The 14,531-nt window shown below is 39.9% G+C and overlaps 2 protein-coding genes across 3 annotated transcripts; one reads left to right on the top strand and one right to left on the bottom strand.

Annotated features, from left to right (window-relative positions):
• Positions 1 to 379: 379 nt before the first annotated feature.
• LOC106948524 (intracellular hyaluronan-binding protein 4) lies at positions 380 to 4,510 on the bottom strand. Of its 2 annotated transcripts, none has more exons than XM_015034254.1 (9): positions 4,298 to 4,510; positions 3,968 to 4,208; positions 3,131 to 3,272; positions 2,694 to 2,831; positions 2,547 to 2,618; positions 2,384 to 2,464; positions 2,126 to 2,297; positions 657 to 845; positions 380 to 536 (listed from the first exon to the last, which is right to left on the bottom strand). In XM_015034254.1, the coding sequence occupies exons 2-9, from the start codon at positions 4,197 to 4,199 to the stop codon at positions 474 to 476; spliced, it is 1,089 nt and encodes a 362-aa protein (XP_014889740.1). In that variant the 5' UTR covers positions 4,200 to 4,208; positions 4,298 to 4,510; the 3' UTR covers positions 380 to 473. The 2 variants fall into 2 exon arrangements, with proteins under 2 accessions (XP_014889740.1, XP_014889739.1); XM_015034253.1 differs by having other exon boundaries at positions 380 to 539; positions 4,298 to 4,508.
• Positions 4,511 to 7,059: 2,549 nt separating this feature from the next.
• znf367 (zinc finger protein 367) lies at positions 7,060 to 13,627 on the top strand. The gene is made up of 5 exons (XM_015034255.1): positions 7,060 to 7,678; positions 9,319 to 9,469; positions 10,400 to 10,519; positions 10,837 to 10,975; positions 12,373 to 13,627. The coding sequence occupies exons 1-5, from the start codon at positions 7,403 to 7,405 to the stop codon at positions 12,629 to 12,631; spliced, it is 945 nt and encodes a 314-aa protein (XP_014889741.1). The 5' UTR covers positions 7,060 to 7,402; the 3' UTR covers positions 12,632 to 13,627.
• Positions 13,628 to 14,531: the final 904 nt, after the last annotated feature.

Below are 14,531 nucleotides of genomic sequence, written 5' to 3'. Positions count from 1 at the left end.
TCTCCTGCAACTTTTAGATACGTTTCTACTTCAACACACCTGAGTCAAATAATGAGGTTGTTAGCAGAACTCTGGAGAACCTGACTGCATTTAGGAGGCGATTCAGCTGTTGGATTCAAGTGTGTTGGACCAGGGAGACATCTAAGAGTTGCGGGAACCGGTCCTCGAGGACCAGGATTGCCCAACCCTGGCTTAGGCCATATTCATCAAAACTCGGGGTCAGATATCATGAACCGATAACTTAAGTTTGACTTTATGAAAGCAAATCTTGAAATAAACTGAATCCCAGTTTGAGATGCACCTGAATTTTTGTTGAAATCCCCAAATGTGGTAGTGATGCAGCCATTGTTACCAGACGTTTGTAGCAGAAGATGAAAAGTAACTTTGCAAAAGCTTTTATTGAACAGTGTTACAAGTGCAACAGAACATTAAGAACAGAAACATCAACAGCTTAGTTGAAGGTGACAAGTCAGTCATTTTCCTGCAGTGAGGGCTGGAAAGTCTTCTGGGTCATCAGGATCAGGCGCCATCTCATCCTCCTGAATCGGAAACAGAAATTAGCCGCTTGTTTTCAGGTAGAATAAAATCTAAAACATTTTAATATCAGACACACTGATGATTTAAGACCCATCTGGTTGTGGGAGTTGATAACATACCTTTTCATAAATGGGTCTGGCTCTTTCTGGGCGAACGCTCTGACCACCTCGGGCTCCTCTTCCTCGGCCACCACGACTCGGGCGTCCAAGACTCCCAAAGTTTATGTCCAAGAGAGTGGTGATGTCATTCACTGACCTGCGAAAGAAGTGTCCATCTTCCTCAATCTCCTCCACAGTCTCCTTTGTGTTCTGAAAAAGTGGACGCAAATACATTTCATACAAATGTATGAATTTACAAAAATGTTCCCTTCAGTGTCCAATACAGTAACATTTACAGTCGTAATTAAATCATGGTAAAATCTGTTTACGTGTCAGTGTAAACGTTAGTGTAGTGTTTATTCATATCCACATTTTGTCGTTACACCCTTATTCCAAACCAGTTCTTGAGAATGCATCTTTGCACACAACTGCTTGTTAAAGTTAAGTGTGAAAACCTGCATAAAGTCTTTGCTTTAGCTGGTTTGATTTAAAAATAAATAAAAATTATCATTTAAACAAACTTTACTGCATTAGATACCCTGGTTTTCAGAAACATTACTTTTTATCTTGTGTCAAGAAGAAGCCTTTTTAAATATCTAAGTTATTCCCTGGATTTTTTAAAAAAAATATTATTATATTAAGAGCAGTAATTGTTTATGGGGCTTTGGCTGCAGTAACACCACTTTATCAACAAGATGTTGATACTTTTAGGCCCAAACCACCATATCCCTAATTCAAGGTGAACCTGTTCATCTAAAGCAGTGTTTTTCATACCACTGTGCCGAGGCACACTAGTGTACCGTGAGTAATCGTCAGGTGCCGTGGAAATTATCCAATTTCACCAACCACATTTTCCGGACTATAAGCTGCTACTTTTTTCCTACACTTTGAACATGTGGCTTTTCTGTGGATTTTTCTTCAACCACCAGGGGGCTCTTTAGCAGGAAGTGAATCATTGGAAGTCAAAAGTGTAAATCAAAGAAGAAGGCGCTAATTTTCATTTAGAACAAGCACATGCTAGCAGCAGGCACAATGGAGAAATGTTTTCAAACTCATATGATGCAGCTTCTAAGTTGAGGAGTATCGATCTGGCAGTACAGGAAGGAAATAAAGCCGCTGCACGTAAACTCTGCGTGAACAAAACCGGATTTACAGACGGAGAACGGCGTCCTTAACATATCCAGCAGTTATTAGGACGCAGCCCTCTGCTGGGTCCTTATGGGAAACCGAGAGCAGCAGAGATACCAGCGACCTGTAGCCGATGCGGCTTTACATTTTTGGTTGGTGGTGTGCCTTGTGATTTTTTTCAATTAAAACAGTGTACTTTGGCTCAAAAAAGGTTGAAAAACACTGATCTAAAGAAACACTTCCAGAAACAAGCCGTCCAACTCAGGATTTCAGTAAAAAGGTAACGCTTTCTACAAGCAAGTGTTTAATTAAAAACACACTCCACTCAGGCTGTGCAGTTTCAAACATCCCTCGATTCTCACCTCCAGGTGCTTGGACTGGTGAATGACTTTCGCTTTAGAGGGAATCTTATCCTCCGCTTTGCGGATATTGAACTCCACTTTGGGACGGTTCACCTCCTGCATGGCCTTCCACTCATCCAGGGTCATCTCCATTGCAACCTGGACCACCATCTCATTGTCCTCATCTGGCGCTCTGTTAAATGGAGCCAAACAACTTCAGCCCACTTTATTACAACTCCTAGCATTCATTTAAAAACCTTGGGCACACAGTTTACTCACCGAGTTGGATTCTCCTCCTCCAAAGTTGATTGTGGCTCCTCAGCTTTGGTACCAGCATCACTTGTCACCTCCATCATTTCACTTCAGAAAAAAAAAACAACATTAAATTTAAGGCATGTACCATACTGAAGTACCACAGTTTACTTCGTTAAAGTTCACTGACCTTGGAGCTTCCACAGCACTGCCCCAGTTCCATGGTCCTCTGCCTCCTCGCTTTTCTTCTGACGAGATCCCTCTGCAACCGTTAGATCATGATCCACCATCCACAACGCATAAACCTGCCAAATGCATCTTGAACATACAGCCTTACGTTCCATCATGTCGATCATATTCTCTCTTGCCTCTCAGATAAAAGTTATCAGAGTTTCTTCCCCCACCTCCTCTCGCTCCTCTTCGGCCTGTGAATCCCCCTCTGCTGCTGAAGTCAGAGGCTTCAGTATAGGATGGCCTGGAAACCAGAAGAACAGTTCAATGCGATGCGTCTCAAACTGTGCAGGCCACGTCTGAAGTTGTCTATAGCACCTATAGAACTTGTATAAATACAAAAAGCAGAATTTCAAAGTAATAGGAAGTGCATTTTATGCTTAATAAACATTTTTCTAATTAGTAGAGAAAATACATTTTTACTTAAAGATTAATACACCTTGAATTCCACATCGAAAATGAAGAAAAAAAAAAGAGCAATCATTTTTTAGAAACTTGCAGCATAAACCGATAAACTCAACTAAACTATGAATTGTTACATACTTTGGCACTGAAAATTCCTGCGGATCTACTTGGCTCAGCCGCCGTTGGCCTGCAGCGCCTCCTCTCTGCTTGTTCCTCGGAGCCTCGGCTCTGGAGTCTCTGTCCTCCTTTGCTAATGGGGGACAATCCTGCTGCTTTCGCCCTGAGGACACATGTTGGTATTTGTGTAAAATGATTTGGGGAAATAACCGCATTACTGGTCATTTTTTTATGAAACTGCTAGAGTTTGTATTTGTTAAATGATTTTTAAAAATATGAAGTGGTTCTTTATGTTTTTTAGCCAAAGTTATTGAGCCATTGTGGAAGATCCAATGAACTTGATCCCTGGGATATGCTAAGTAGATTATGCAAAGATACTTGTTGAACATTTCATGTCCACAACTAATTATATCTTTTAAAAATAAGGACATTTTTACAAACTTGAGTCACAACTTTTCACCAGTTTCTATGTAAATTTGGGACCCAAATTGCATCAGAATTTTAGCTTTCAAAGCACTGTCTTAATCTTTAACATGAACTTGGCATCTTTTAAAAGCTTGCAATACTTTTGTACGTTTGCTCAACATGTGTTGTCAATGGGGCCCCAAAAATCAAATTGTGCTTAGGGTCTTTAAACTTTGGACCGCCTGTGGCAGTACCAGTTTAATGTACGCAACCCCTGCACAGAACCCTGTGGAAAAGATTAAATGGAAACACAGCCAAACAGCAAACGAGCAGCTCCGCTGACTTTGCATTGCTAACAGCTGACACAGCCCCAGCACACCACCATCCGCTCTAGAAACACCAGCACAGAGCCGTTTGTACCGCGCCGGTATCTGCAGCGGTGATGCGGCTCACCTGGAACCAGGTCCGGACCACCTGAGGCCACCGGCAGCCGTCTGTTCCTCTGAGATTCCTTCAGGCCTGGTTTCTTCTGCTTGCTTTTCTTGTCCTCGTCCTCCTTTTTCTTCTTTTTCTTCTTCTCCTTCTCCAGCTCCACCTCGCTGATCAGGTCGAACGGGTCAGCTTCGTCGTCCAGAAGATCCCCGAACCTGTTCGCCACGACGCACCCGAAGGCGTCTTGCAGCATTTTTTCCGCCTGCATTTGTGTGAGAGAGGGGCACAAAACACTTTAACAAGCTGGTTCAGTTTTGAAAAAGAAAAGTTGAATAAATAAATTGCGAGTACCGTTTTCCAGCCCAGCTACGGGAGAAGCGAACCGCGGACAGAACTTGTCCGCTCCGGACAGCAGCCGACAAAAACAGCGCGAGCTGTTATCGACAGGTTTTAAATGTTTCCACGTGCGGAGGCCTCACCACACCCTCGCGCTCATTAATAGCCTGTTCCCTGATCAATACGCTCTGCATAGAGATGGCTCTCCGCCGTCCGAGTCTGTAGATTGTTCTGTGCTTAGTCAGACGGCACCAATCAGCTTTTAAAGGAAGAAGTGTGGAGTTAAAAAAAACGACATATATATATATATATATATATATATATATATATATATATATATATATATATATATATATATATATATATATATATATATGCACCAGTGAAGTCAGACACTCGAAAAATCAAGGCACTGTAATAACTTTTTATCCAAATAAAAGTGCTTCTCAATAAACTAGAATACCAGCATATTTATGTAGTAACATTTAGTTTTTAGAAAACTATATTACATAAGACCTCTGATTTAATGTTATATTTTAGTGACCAATCACAGGGAAGGCTGCTGACTCAATAGTTACCTATTAAACAAAAGGTGACTGCTGAGCAGACTGTTTACAGACTGATGTGCCTATGTATTTTAACAGAAAGCTTAGTGGAAGAAAAACCTTGTTAGAAAAATGGTTTATAAGAAGATTATGAGGTAAAGCCCATTTAGATTATTCACAAAGCACAGACTGCAGCTGCAGCTGTTGGCTCTTGAGTCAGCGCTTCTAGAGCCAACATCATAAATCTACTCAGGTCACAGGTTTCCCTCTGTTGACAAGCTTTCTGAAGATGCTCATTCTCTTTTCCAGCAGATATTTTTTTTCTGCTGAAAGATGAGTGACATCGGACAGTTTAACACTGAGCTGAAGGGGGTTATCAAAGAAACGTTAGTTCTTTTAATAACTCAGTATATCCATTTTGCATTCATGCCAAGCTGCATTGATGCAGGAAATCATGCAAATGGAGGCCTGGTGACGTACGGAATCCATATATTGTATATTTACAGTACTTTTCAGCAATTGGTTATTTCTGTATTGTAATTTTTTCATATTTTAATTTTTTAGCCTTTCATTTGATGTAAGCCATGCCATCAAAGTTAACAAATAAACCCTTGGAAAACATCACTCTCTGTTTTACGCCTCTAATGCATGGTTTAAATTACTGGAATAATACAATTAAAGATTCTGTAAATTATTCAAATGCATGTGTAGTGGAAACGTCATGTCTTATTTCTCTCTGTCTGATTTTCATTTTAAATACACATAAAGTTGCGTAAACCTCATTCAAGCCCATCACAGTGATTCCACAGATTAGTTGTAGGAAGAGTTGCTCACACACAAATACAACAAGTTATCTGGCAATTATTAAGTGAGAAGTGTTTGTGAACAGCTTAATTACATATAAAATGTGACACAAGCTGTAGAAATGATTATTTGTGTTTTGTAAAATTATGACTTGTGACATAACTATCAAAGTAATAAATTGTACACTAGTACACTTGTCATTAGATTAGTTTAAATATAAAACAAATTAAACTGTCTTGAAACAATCTTAAATTATCCCTTTATTAATCGCAGTGAATTTTTTTATTGATCTTCTCCTGCCAAAGAAAATATAAAGTTTCTAGGCTGCCATTTTTGACCATTTAATACTGTCAGGTCTTCCTCTTCCATGGTCTAACACCAGAGTGCCACCTTCAGGCTTCTCTCCAGATCAGTTAATAACTGTTTCTGGTTTTATTTATCCCCTTCATGGTCTGCTACCTTATTATGGTGGACGGGTTTGAATGTCCTAGTCATTCTGATGGATGAACCCAGCCACCGGGCTCAGCAGGTTTTCTGGAGGAAACCCTGGAAGTGTTCCTGGGTGATGCTTCCTGATCCAGTTCTCCATTTTGATTTGAAACTTTCTTAGCAATCCTCCTCAAGGAATGCTGCAGGTATTTTGATGTTATTTAGGTGATATTTACAAGTGTGAGTTTTTGAAAAGTGATTTTATTCTGAGTCGTTAAAGGGTTTGACCTGAAACTGCAACCATCCTAGTGTGGCTCTCCCATCCTGTTGTTACCCAACTGTCCTGTTGTTGCCCTACTATGTTATAGGATCATCCCTTTGCAATGGGATTCAGTTGACCATGGTCCAGAAAGTCCCCAGATCTTAATGGCCTTTAGAAACTTTTTGAGAGTTTTTATCAATTTAATTTATTTTTTTCAATAGAGGCCTTTGATATGAAAATGAGCTTGTGAGCTATGAAAGGTTGTAATATTGATTAATATAAAAAGAATGACACAAACATCTTTTAAACACAGAAGTAGTAAAGTTTATAAAAGCCAAAAAATAAATACATTTCTCTCCAGTAAATCCCTTATAACTGTACGTTTCGATTTCTATTCTCCTAAAACAGTGCACCCTTTGTTTCCACCCTAAATGATTACGTCATTTTGGCGCCTCTGGGCCTTTTCCGTTCCCTTTAAAGTAGAAAAAAACATGTAATAACATAAACAGACTCCTAAACGCGGGAAGGAGCCATCTGCTACATAAAGTTAACCGCTCTTCTTTCTGATTGGCTATGTTGCACGCCCTGTTCATCCTCATTGGCCAAAATAGCTGTCAACTTACAAGAGCGCGCGTCAGGTGTTTAAATTCCATTGGCCAAAAACTAGTCTGCGCAAACCCCAGTGTTTCTCTTTCTGATTGGCTAATGGTGCTGACGCGAACGTTGCTGCTATAGGCTGCCGCTGGCACGTGGGGCTAGATTTCTCCAGCACATTGGATGGCAGACTCCTCAGGCGGGAGTTTGCAACGCGGGACCACACATTTGTGGGCGCAACCGGTCAGTTCAGAGGAGCCGTTCCGGCCGAAAGAGTCTGTTACTCTGTGCTCCCTGGTTGGAAATTTTTAGGATACTCTGTAACAAACAATTTTTTGCATACATCTATGGAAATGAAGGACATATTCACCCCAGACTGAAGACCCGCCATTTAGGACTTATTTATCGACTCGTTTTGTAAACAGACAGCAACTTTTAACTATTTTACTTGCGTTTTTAGGCACGTGTACTATTACTGTACTCACAATGGCCGACAGCAAGCATCCGCACGTCATTTTCTGCAACGACTCACCCAAAAGAGTTTTGGTTTCTGTCATCAAGACTCCGATCAAACCTAGGAAACTGGAGACTCTGACTCCCACAAGTCCGGGTTTCAGCGACTTCATGGTCTACCCTTGGAAATGGGGGGAAAACGCCCACAATGTAACCCTTAGCCCGGGCTCGGCGAGCGGGGCCGCGTCCCCAACCGGGTCACAGACAGCCAGGGAGGCGGACACAGCTCCGTCTCCTGATCAGATCAAGGTAAACATATTGTTTTTAAATATCTGCCTCAACCCTGCATGATGCTGAGTTTTAGATGAGATCTTTATTTGTGGTATATCTGTTAAGAGTTTGATATTGCTGACAAAGCTCTGTTGTCGGAAATTGCAACTAGTAACAACTTGTAACTACATAAGTGTTGTTCAGAGATGCACAAATCAGCATCTAAAGACAGTGAGTGAACCCTAAGCCCAGTAAGGAAGGGGTTAAAATCTGTGGGGGGGTTTTTATTATTACTATTTATGTTTGAATGTGGACAAGATGGAGAGTCATTTAAAAAACGCCCGCGCATTAGGGTGTGACATGCTGGATTTTAAACCCTGCAGCTGCTCTGAAACATGACGTGAGGCCGCGCGCCAAAAAATGTAACCGGAAGTGAAAGAGTTACAATAAAACTAGTACGATTTACACTCACGGACATAATAACTGATATGTTACAATAAGTTTTCTCTTTTCTTTTCTTTTTTTTTAATGTTGGCTGTGTTTATGCACATGGGGATAAAGTTGATAACGCGAGGTATTTTGGAGTAAATTCTGACGTTTTAATGGATCAACTTGTGATTTTTACGCAATATTTAAATATATTCTGAATACACTGCTGCAATTTGATTTTTATTTTTCCTATTTTATTCACTGGTGGTAAAATCTCTTTTTCTTGTAGCCCATTCATAGGATTGGACTGAAATAGAATGACATCTTTAACAACGTCTAAAATGTTGCTAAGATAAAAATAAAAAAAATTATCGCAGTTGGTGTCACTGCAGATTTTGGATGCTGGCACTACTTAAACTGGCATTTGAGAGGTTAAAAAAATTCAGAAACCTCATGAATATTTATGTGTTGAAGACTGGTGTTGAAAATGGAACTAATTAAATATATGCTGGTATAATATGTATACAAAAATACTTAACTGAGCATTTTTGGCTTCTAAGCTATTTCACAAAATTAATGAGCCTGCATGACTAAGATACTTTGTCCCATATGATTATGTTACGTTTCTTGCATGGAGCCAAATTACAACGAATTTCAACTTTACAAACGAGTTCAATTCATATGCAGATGCATAGAAACCAGTCCAAATTAAACTATTAACTATTCAAATATAGTTATGTAGCCACGTTCAGAATCCTAATTATAATACAACGCAGTCAAAGTTAGTAGATCATGTATTACAAATTACTAGAAAGCCAAGAAGTTTGGCTAAATGCGTCTGTGTTTCCAACAATATGAACAAGCATGTGGCGACAGGGGGAAGGAATGACTGCATTAAAACAGCCAGAAACTTCCAGCAGATCCAGGAAGAACTTGAGTAGACATACCACTAGTGGTTGAGAGCAGAAGCACAAAAACACAGGAGTATTTTCTACGGGAATGAAAGAGAGCAAACAAAGTTAAAGGCATCAATAGCGCTATTATCAGCTCTGTCTAGGAGAGAAACAGACCAGAGAGCTAAGCCAGTAGAATTGGTTAAATGTCATTGTTATTGGAAGCAATAGTTCAGTGGATGATCCTATCCAGGGCTAAGAGACTGAAAAATCAGGACATCACATGGCACTGTTCTGCGGAAAGGAGCTTCATCCAGCGTTGTCCGTGCTAAAAATCAGATTTTATCTGGTTGTCAGGATGGTATCCGGAGAGGCCGGCCCCGAGCAGACACGGTGCGGGAGCTGATAAGCGAGGGCGAGACCTCCTCCAGCCGGATCCGATGCAACATCTGCAACCGGGTGTTCCCCAGAGAGAAGTCCCTGCAGGCTCATAAGAGAACACACACAGGTGGGTGTGACAGATGCAGCGCTGGTAGATGGAGATGTCAGACGCAAACATGTTTTAAATGGTAGCGTGAATTGATGGATGTAATAAATGCAAGGGGATTAATAGTCCAATATGAAAACATATTTTCTTTTTTAACTTGACTGTAATCTCAATTTTTCCTTCACTGGCTCTGATGGATGATCAGCAGGACAAATGCTTAAAAAAAAGAAAAAATATTTTCTCTTTATTCGTTAAAGGCGTCAAAATTTGAGAAGCTTCATAATATTTGGTTTACCAGTGGATGAAATTGATCCATATCAGCTAAAGTTAAAGCTCAATGCATTCACAAACGGGAAATATATTTTTAATAATTTAATTTACTACTGGATTACTGATTAATATCTCTATCAAGATACCTATAGCACATCTTGACTTGTGCTAAAGTCCTTAAGGGAGAAAAATCAAAAGGTCGAACCTCAACAAAAATCTTTATTGGTGAAGAGAAAATCCCGATTGGTGCATCATTAGCCATTTCATACTTCTTGACCAAATATTTGGCAGCTTGCAGAGGATGTTACACATTCATTTGAATCAGATGTTCTGGAACAGAGACGCATCCAAAATATGCAGGCAGAGGTCCCCGAGGACCGGAATTGAGAAACACTGCTCTAGATCAAACTCAAAAGTTGTGAAACTTCCCTTTATTGCAATGCTGCATCAGCAGCCAAGGAGGAGAGCATTATTTTAGGATTTGTGCAACTTTTTCATAATGCAACACATTTAGATGCTCTAAGGTCCTACATGTTACAAATCTGAGTCTTTAATTTGGAACTCTGCCTTTGGTTTTCTACCAGGAAATATTTCTTGGCTTGTGTAAAAGTGAAAGTGTATGTGTGCTGAAAATGGCAAAACATTTTGTCTTCATTTATTTATTCTTTTTCTCCCATCTAGGAGAGAGACCCTATCTGTGCGACTACCCTAACTGCGGGAAGGCGTTTGTCCAGAGCGGTCAGCTGAAGACTCACCAGCGGCTCCACACCGGCGAAAAGCCATTTGTCTGCTCAGAGAAAGGCGAGTCTGACATACTTTAAAAAAAAAAGAAAAGAAGAAAAAGATTAACACATTCATTTGTAGGTTATTTAAGTAAAGCCCAGACTTTTTCATACTTTCACTTTTAGTCACCTTTAGGTACTTTCCAGTGTTATTAAGTGGCACTTGGAAAGTACCTGGAAACACAACCTCAGTAAATACTGCAAGTCTGATTAATACAGAGATTGACTTTATTTACTATTATTACCATCTTTACTTCTTCCCATATAAAATCAGTGCTTTCATAGGGCTGTAGATGTGTTTATTCATGTCTTTTTTTTTTTTTTTTCTGTATGCAGGATGTGGCAGTCGGTTCACCCATGCAAACCGTCACTGCCCCAAGCATCCTTTCTCTCGTCTGAACAGAGAAGAACCGAAGGCAGGTCTGGGAAAGGCTCAGTCTGTGGATAACAAGGCAGTGGCAGAGTGGCTGGCTAAGTGAGTAAAGTCCCTCTACAGGACAGTTTCAGGCTGGCCATCTCTGATGGTGCAAAACACAAAAGTTGCTTCGAGGAGCTTAATAGCCTCTCTCAAAGTATTGCCTGTGTCCACTAGTAATTATTAGTAGTCTTAGTTCTGAAACAAGAATTTTCTTAAATTCATTTTTAATCAACACAAATATCATGAGATGACTCCCCAGCATTTTATTATTCAGCTCTGAAACACAGTCTCTGTTTGAAAGTCATTTTCATCCAGTTAATACTTCAGTTCCAGTCAGACTTGACAGAATGGACTCTGGATCTTTCACACCTCGATTTGGTGCCCAATGTCCTGCCATCTTGTCCCTGATATATGAGTTTATTTTGTATTGTAACCAAGTGTTTTTCTATTAATTATGGAGATACATAGCTCTAAAAACTCTCATATTTTACACAATTTAATTGAGTTGTGAACAGTGGATCTCCAACTAGACTCGTTTTCAGTATTTGCCCATTTTTCGGTGGAACGTATCTCTAAATTATGTGCCGAAAACCTACTTATCTGTGGATTTTTCCTTAGAGCAAATCTAAAACATTTTAAAGAAAATGCAGCTTGGTAAGCTGTGTTACCTAGACCTAATGCTGCTTGACACACTATTGCTAAGACAGATTCCATTATTGATTAATGCATATTAAATGTTTGAACTATTAAAATAGGCTGTTGTATGTAGATTTATTGGAGGATCAAAGTATTGGTGGATTTTAGAAATTTGCAGTTTGAATTTGAATCTGAAAACACTTCATGTTGATTTTGATTCTTACTCTGGTTTTTTTTTTAAATGGTGGATTAAAAATCAGTCAAAGTGGCTTTCTGTTGGTACATGTTTATTTATTGGAATCAAAAAAACACGTTTTAGTTCAATAAGTTTTGGATATGGTATTGAAATGGCTTCTGGCTGTTTTTGTCCAGGGCAATGTATAACTTTATCATTATTGTAGGTTTAAACAAACAAACAAAAAAAAAAAACATTCATAGCAGTGGTTGTTTTTTTTTGTTTTTTTTTTGCATAAATCATGTCCTGGGCAGGCCACTCGAATTTTTTATTTTTTTTTTAATTGCTTTTCAAGAATTTGTCATCAAAACAAAGTATTTGGTTCAGGACCACCAAAAAAGTCTTTACAATTGTGCTGAATAAGATGCTGCTAATGTGTTTACACTGTGAGCATCCATTTTCCATTGACGCGCAAATAAGCAACAGAAAAGCTATTCAAGATGCAACAAACAGATTGGATTTTGTTTGTGTTTGTGCCGTCCACAGAGTTTGTGTCGCCCTGGGCAGCAGCCTGTATCAAAACCTATCAACTGTGCAGATGCTCTGCCACATTTAGATTATAACATCCTCCTTAATCCTCCAGGTACTGGCAGACCCGTGAGCAGCGTGCTCCTACAACCACCAAGATGAAGCCGCAGGGCAAGGCGAGCGCGGAGGACCAGGAGCAGCAGGATCCCATGGAGTTCCTCCACTCTGACGAGGAGAACGGAGAGGAGCCGGAGGCCATGGAGGAGGAGAAGGGTAACCAGGGCGGGGCGGCCAAGCGGCGCCTTCAGGAGCAGAGAGAGCGTCTCCACGGCGCCCTGGCCCTCATTGAGCTGGCCAACAACCTGTCGCCCTGAGCTCCCCCGCCCCCTGACCCGACCTCCTCTTCTAATCCGCCTTCCTGCAGAACGTGCTGTAGCTAAAAGTTCTTCATAAACGCAGATCAATGCCTAGTTTAGTTGTAAAACCAGACTTTGAGAAAGAATCGGACTTGGCCTGAGATCCGTGTTAAAGCACAGAATCACCCCCTCCCTCTCAGCACCAGGAAGGCACAAGCTAAAGCACCTTACTCAGCTTCCATTTTAACCTTTTGGCTGCTATGAACGTAGGTTTGACAACATGAAGAATGTCTCTTTCCTCTGCCTTCTGAAGGCGAAGAAAGAATACCTATTGTGTTTTAATTTGATTTTGTTTTGCACTTTGGTAACGAGTTTTTAAGTATATTGTGGGAATAAGTGTATGACTGATGTATATGTATATATATGTGTGGATTAAGCTCAGATGGACCGAATGATACAGGGTGTGGTCACAGATCCAGCTGTCAGATGGCCCAGATGAACTAAGAAAGCTGAAGTGAAATAGTTTTAGCCTCACTGTTACTACTCTGTTCACAAACCGGGCGAGCAGCGACAAAACGAAGCACATGACAGCCAATCATTGCAAGCGTAATCCAGAAGTCTGATCATGCAGAAGGTCTCTAAAACCATAAAAAAGAAACAACAAAAAAAAAACTCAGCCCCTAAATGCTGCCATGTTCTGCAGAACCAACAAACTAGTTGACCATATTTTGTGTTCTGGACTTTATGGATTCATAGTTTCTGTTAACAATCCAGTTTTTCTTGTCACAACTAGGCATGGGCCAGTTAGCACCAGAAAGGCTTTAAACAATTCCAGTGTCAAAAGCAAAAAAAAAAAAACACTTCAGTTTGCCGACACACCTTCTCTGTGGTGTGAAGTTTTTAAAATGAGATTTTCTCCAGTTGTGTGGATTATGCACACTGCTAATCAGCTGGCTGAAAAATGGCTCTTGGATTTATTTTTTTTTCTTCTAACCTGTAAAAAAAAAAAAAAAAGAAGCTAATTCTGTTATTTGGAAGTATTTGGGGGAAAAAAATTACAGACTCCTTTTGCGCTTAAGGATTGTACCGTTTTAAAACCACAGAAAGTGCCAGTGTGAGCGAGAATAGCCTTCTGCCTGTTCAGTGTCTAAAGCATGGCATTGTTTTCCTCTCTTGCTTAAAAGAAAGGCTATTTTGGTAGTTTGTAAAGATTTCCCATCACAAATGACACAAGGAGTTGTGTTATTTAAGGAAAGAGCAACTACAACAATAAGGCAGTGCCACTTTAATGGAAAAAAAAAGCTGGCAGGCTGTAAGTTTTCTCAGAGCAGTGTGTAAGCACACCTTTCACCTCACCCCTACCTGAGGCTGCACACTGCTAGTTAACTGGCTGAAAGAAAAGGATTGCACTTATTTCTTTTCCTGAATAGCTTGACCAATTAGCTAGATATTAGCTTGTACTTCTACCTTAACTGCTACTATGTTTTATTTTGTGGCTTTAGATCAAAATAATAATAATAAAAAAAGGATACAGTCAGTAGGTTAAGTAATAATTGTTTTTCTTTTTCAGCAGTACATTAGGTCACATTATTCAGTTAGTTTAAATACCATATTATTTTTATTTAGGATTTCTTTACAGTACTAATCTAAATGTTGGCCCATGTCTAGTGACAAGAGAAAGCCTGCAGGTGAGAAGTGGTTTTCCATTCGATGGGTCGTCGTCTTTTATATTAAAAGCTGACAGACCAGCTGTTGATACTGACATGGCATCATAACAGTGTGGCAATTCTGTCATCTCATTTTAATTTTTTAAAATTTATTTCCCTTCCTTTTTACGATTTTTTTTTTTTTTTTTTTTTTTTTCCGAAATCTTTTTCGCCTAGTCGGGGGCTGGAGTCCAAATTTAAAAAAGTGATGT

Source organism: Poecilia latipinna, unplaced genomic scaffold (genome assembly GCF_001443285.1).
Source record: "Poecilia latipinna isolate Pla-1442-1.1 unplaced genomic scaffold, P_latipinna-1.0 Scaffold292, whole genome shotgun sequence".
Classification (NCBI taxonomy): Eukaryota; Metazoa; Chordata; class Actinopteri; order Cyprinodontiformes; family Poeciliidae; genus Poecilia; species Poecilia latipinna.
This window is presented reverse-complemented; position numbering and strand designations above follow the sequence as displayed.

Excerpts from the sequence above, each read along its gene's own strand:
- LOC106948524 (XM_015034253.1), bottom strand. The coding sequence starts at position 4,199 with ATGCTGCAAGACGCCTTCGGGTGCGTCGTGGCGAACAGGTTCGGGGAT. Across the intron at positions 2,832-3,130 it reads CAGGAATTTTCAGTGCCAAA|GCCATCCTATACTGAAGCCT; the intron begins GTATGTAACAAT and ends TCTGGTTTCCAG. Across the intron at positions 2,298-2,383 it reads GAGGAGGAGAATCCAACTCG|AGCGCCAGATGAGGACAATG; the intron begins GTGAGTAAACTG and ends TCCATTTAACAG.
- znf367 (XM_015034255.1), top strand. The coding sequence starts at position 7,403 with ATGGCCGACAGCAAGCATCCGCACGTCATTTTCTGCAACGACTCACCC. Across the intron at positions 9,470-10,399 it reads TCATAAGAGAACACACACAG|GAGAGAGACCCTATCTGTGC; the intron begins GTGGGTGTGACA and ends TCTCCCATCTAG. Across the intron at positions 10,976-12,372 it reads GTGGCAGAGTGGCTGGCTAA|GTACTGGCAGACCCGTGAGC; the intron begins GTGAGTAAAGTC and ends TTAATCCTCCAG.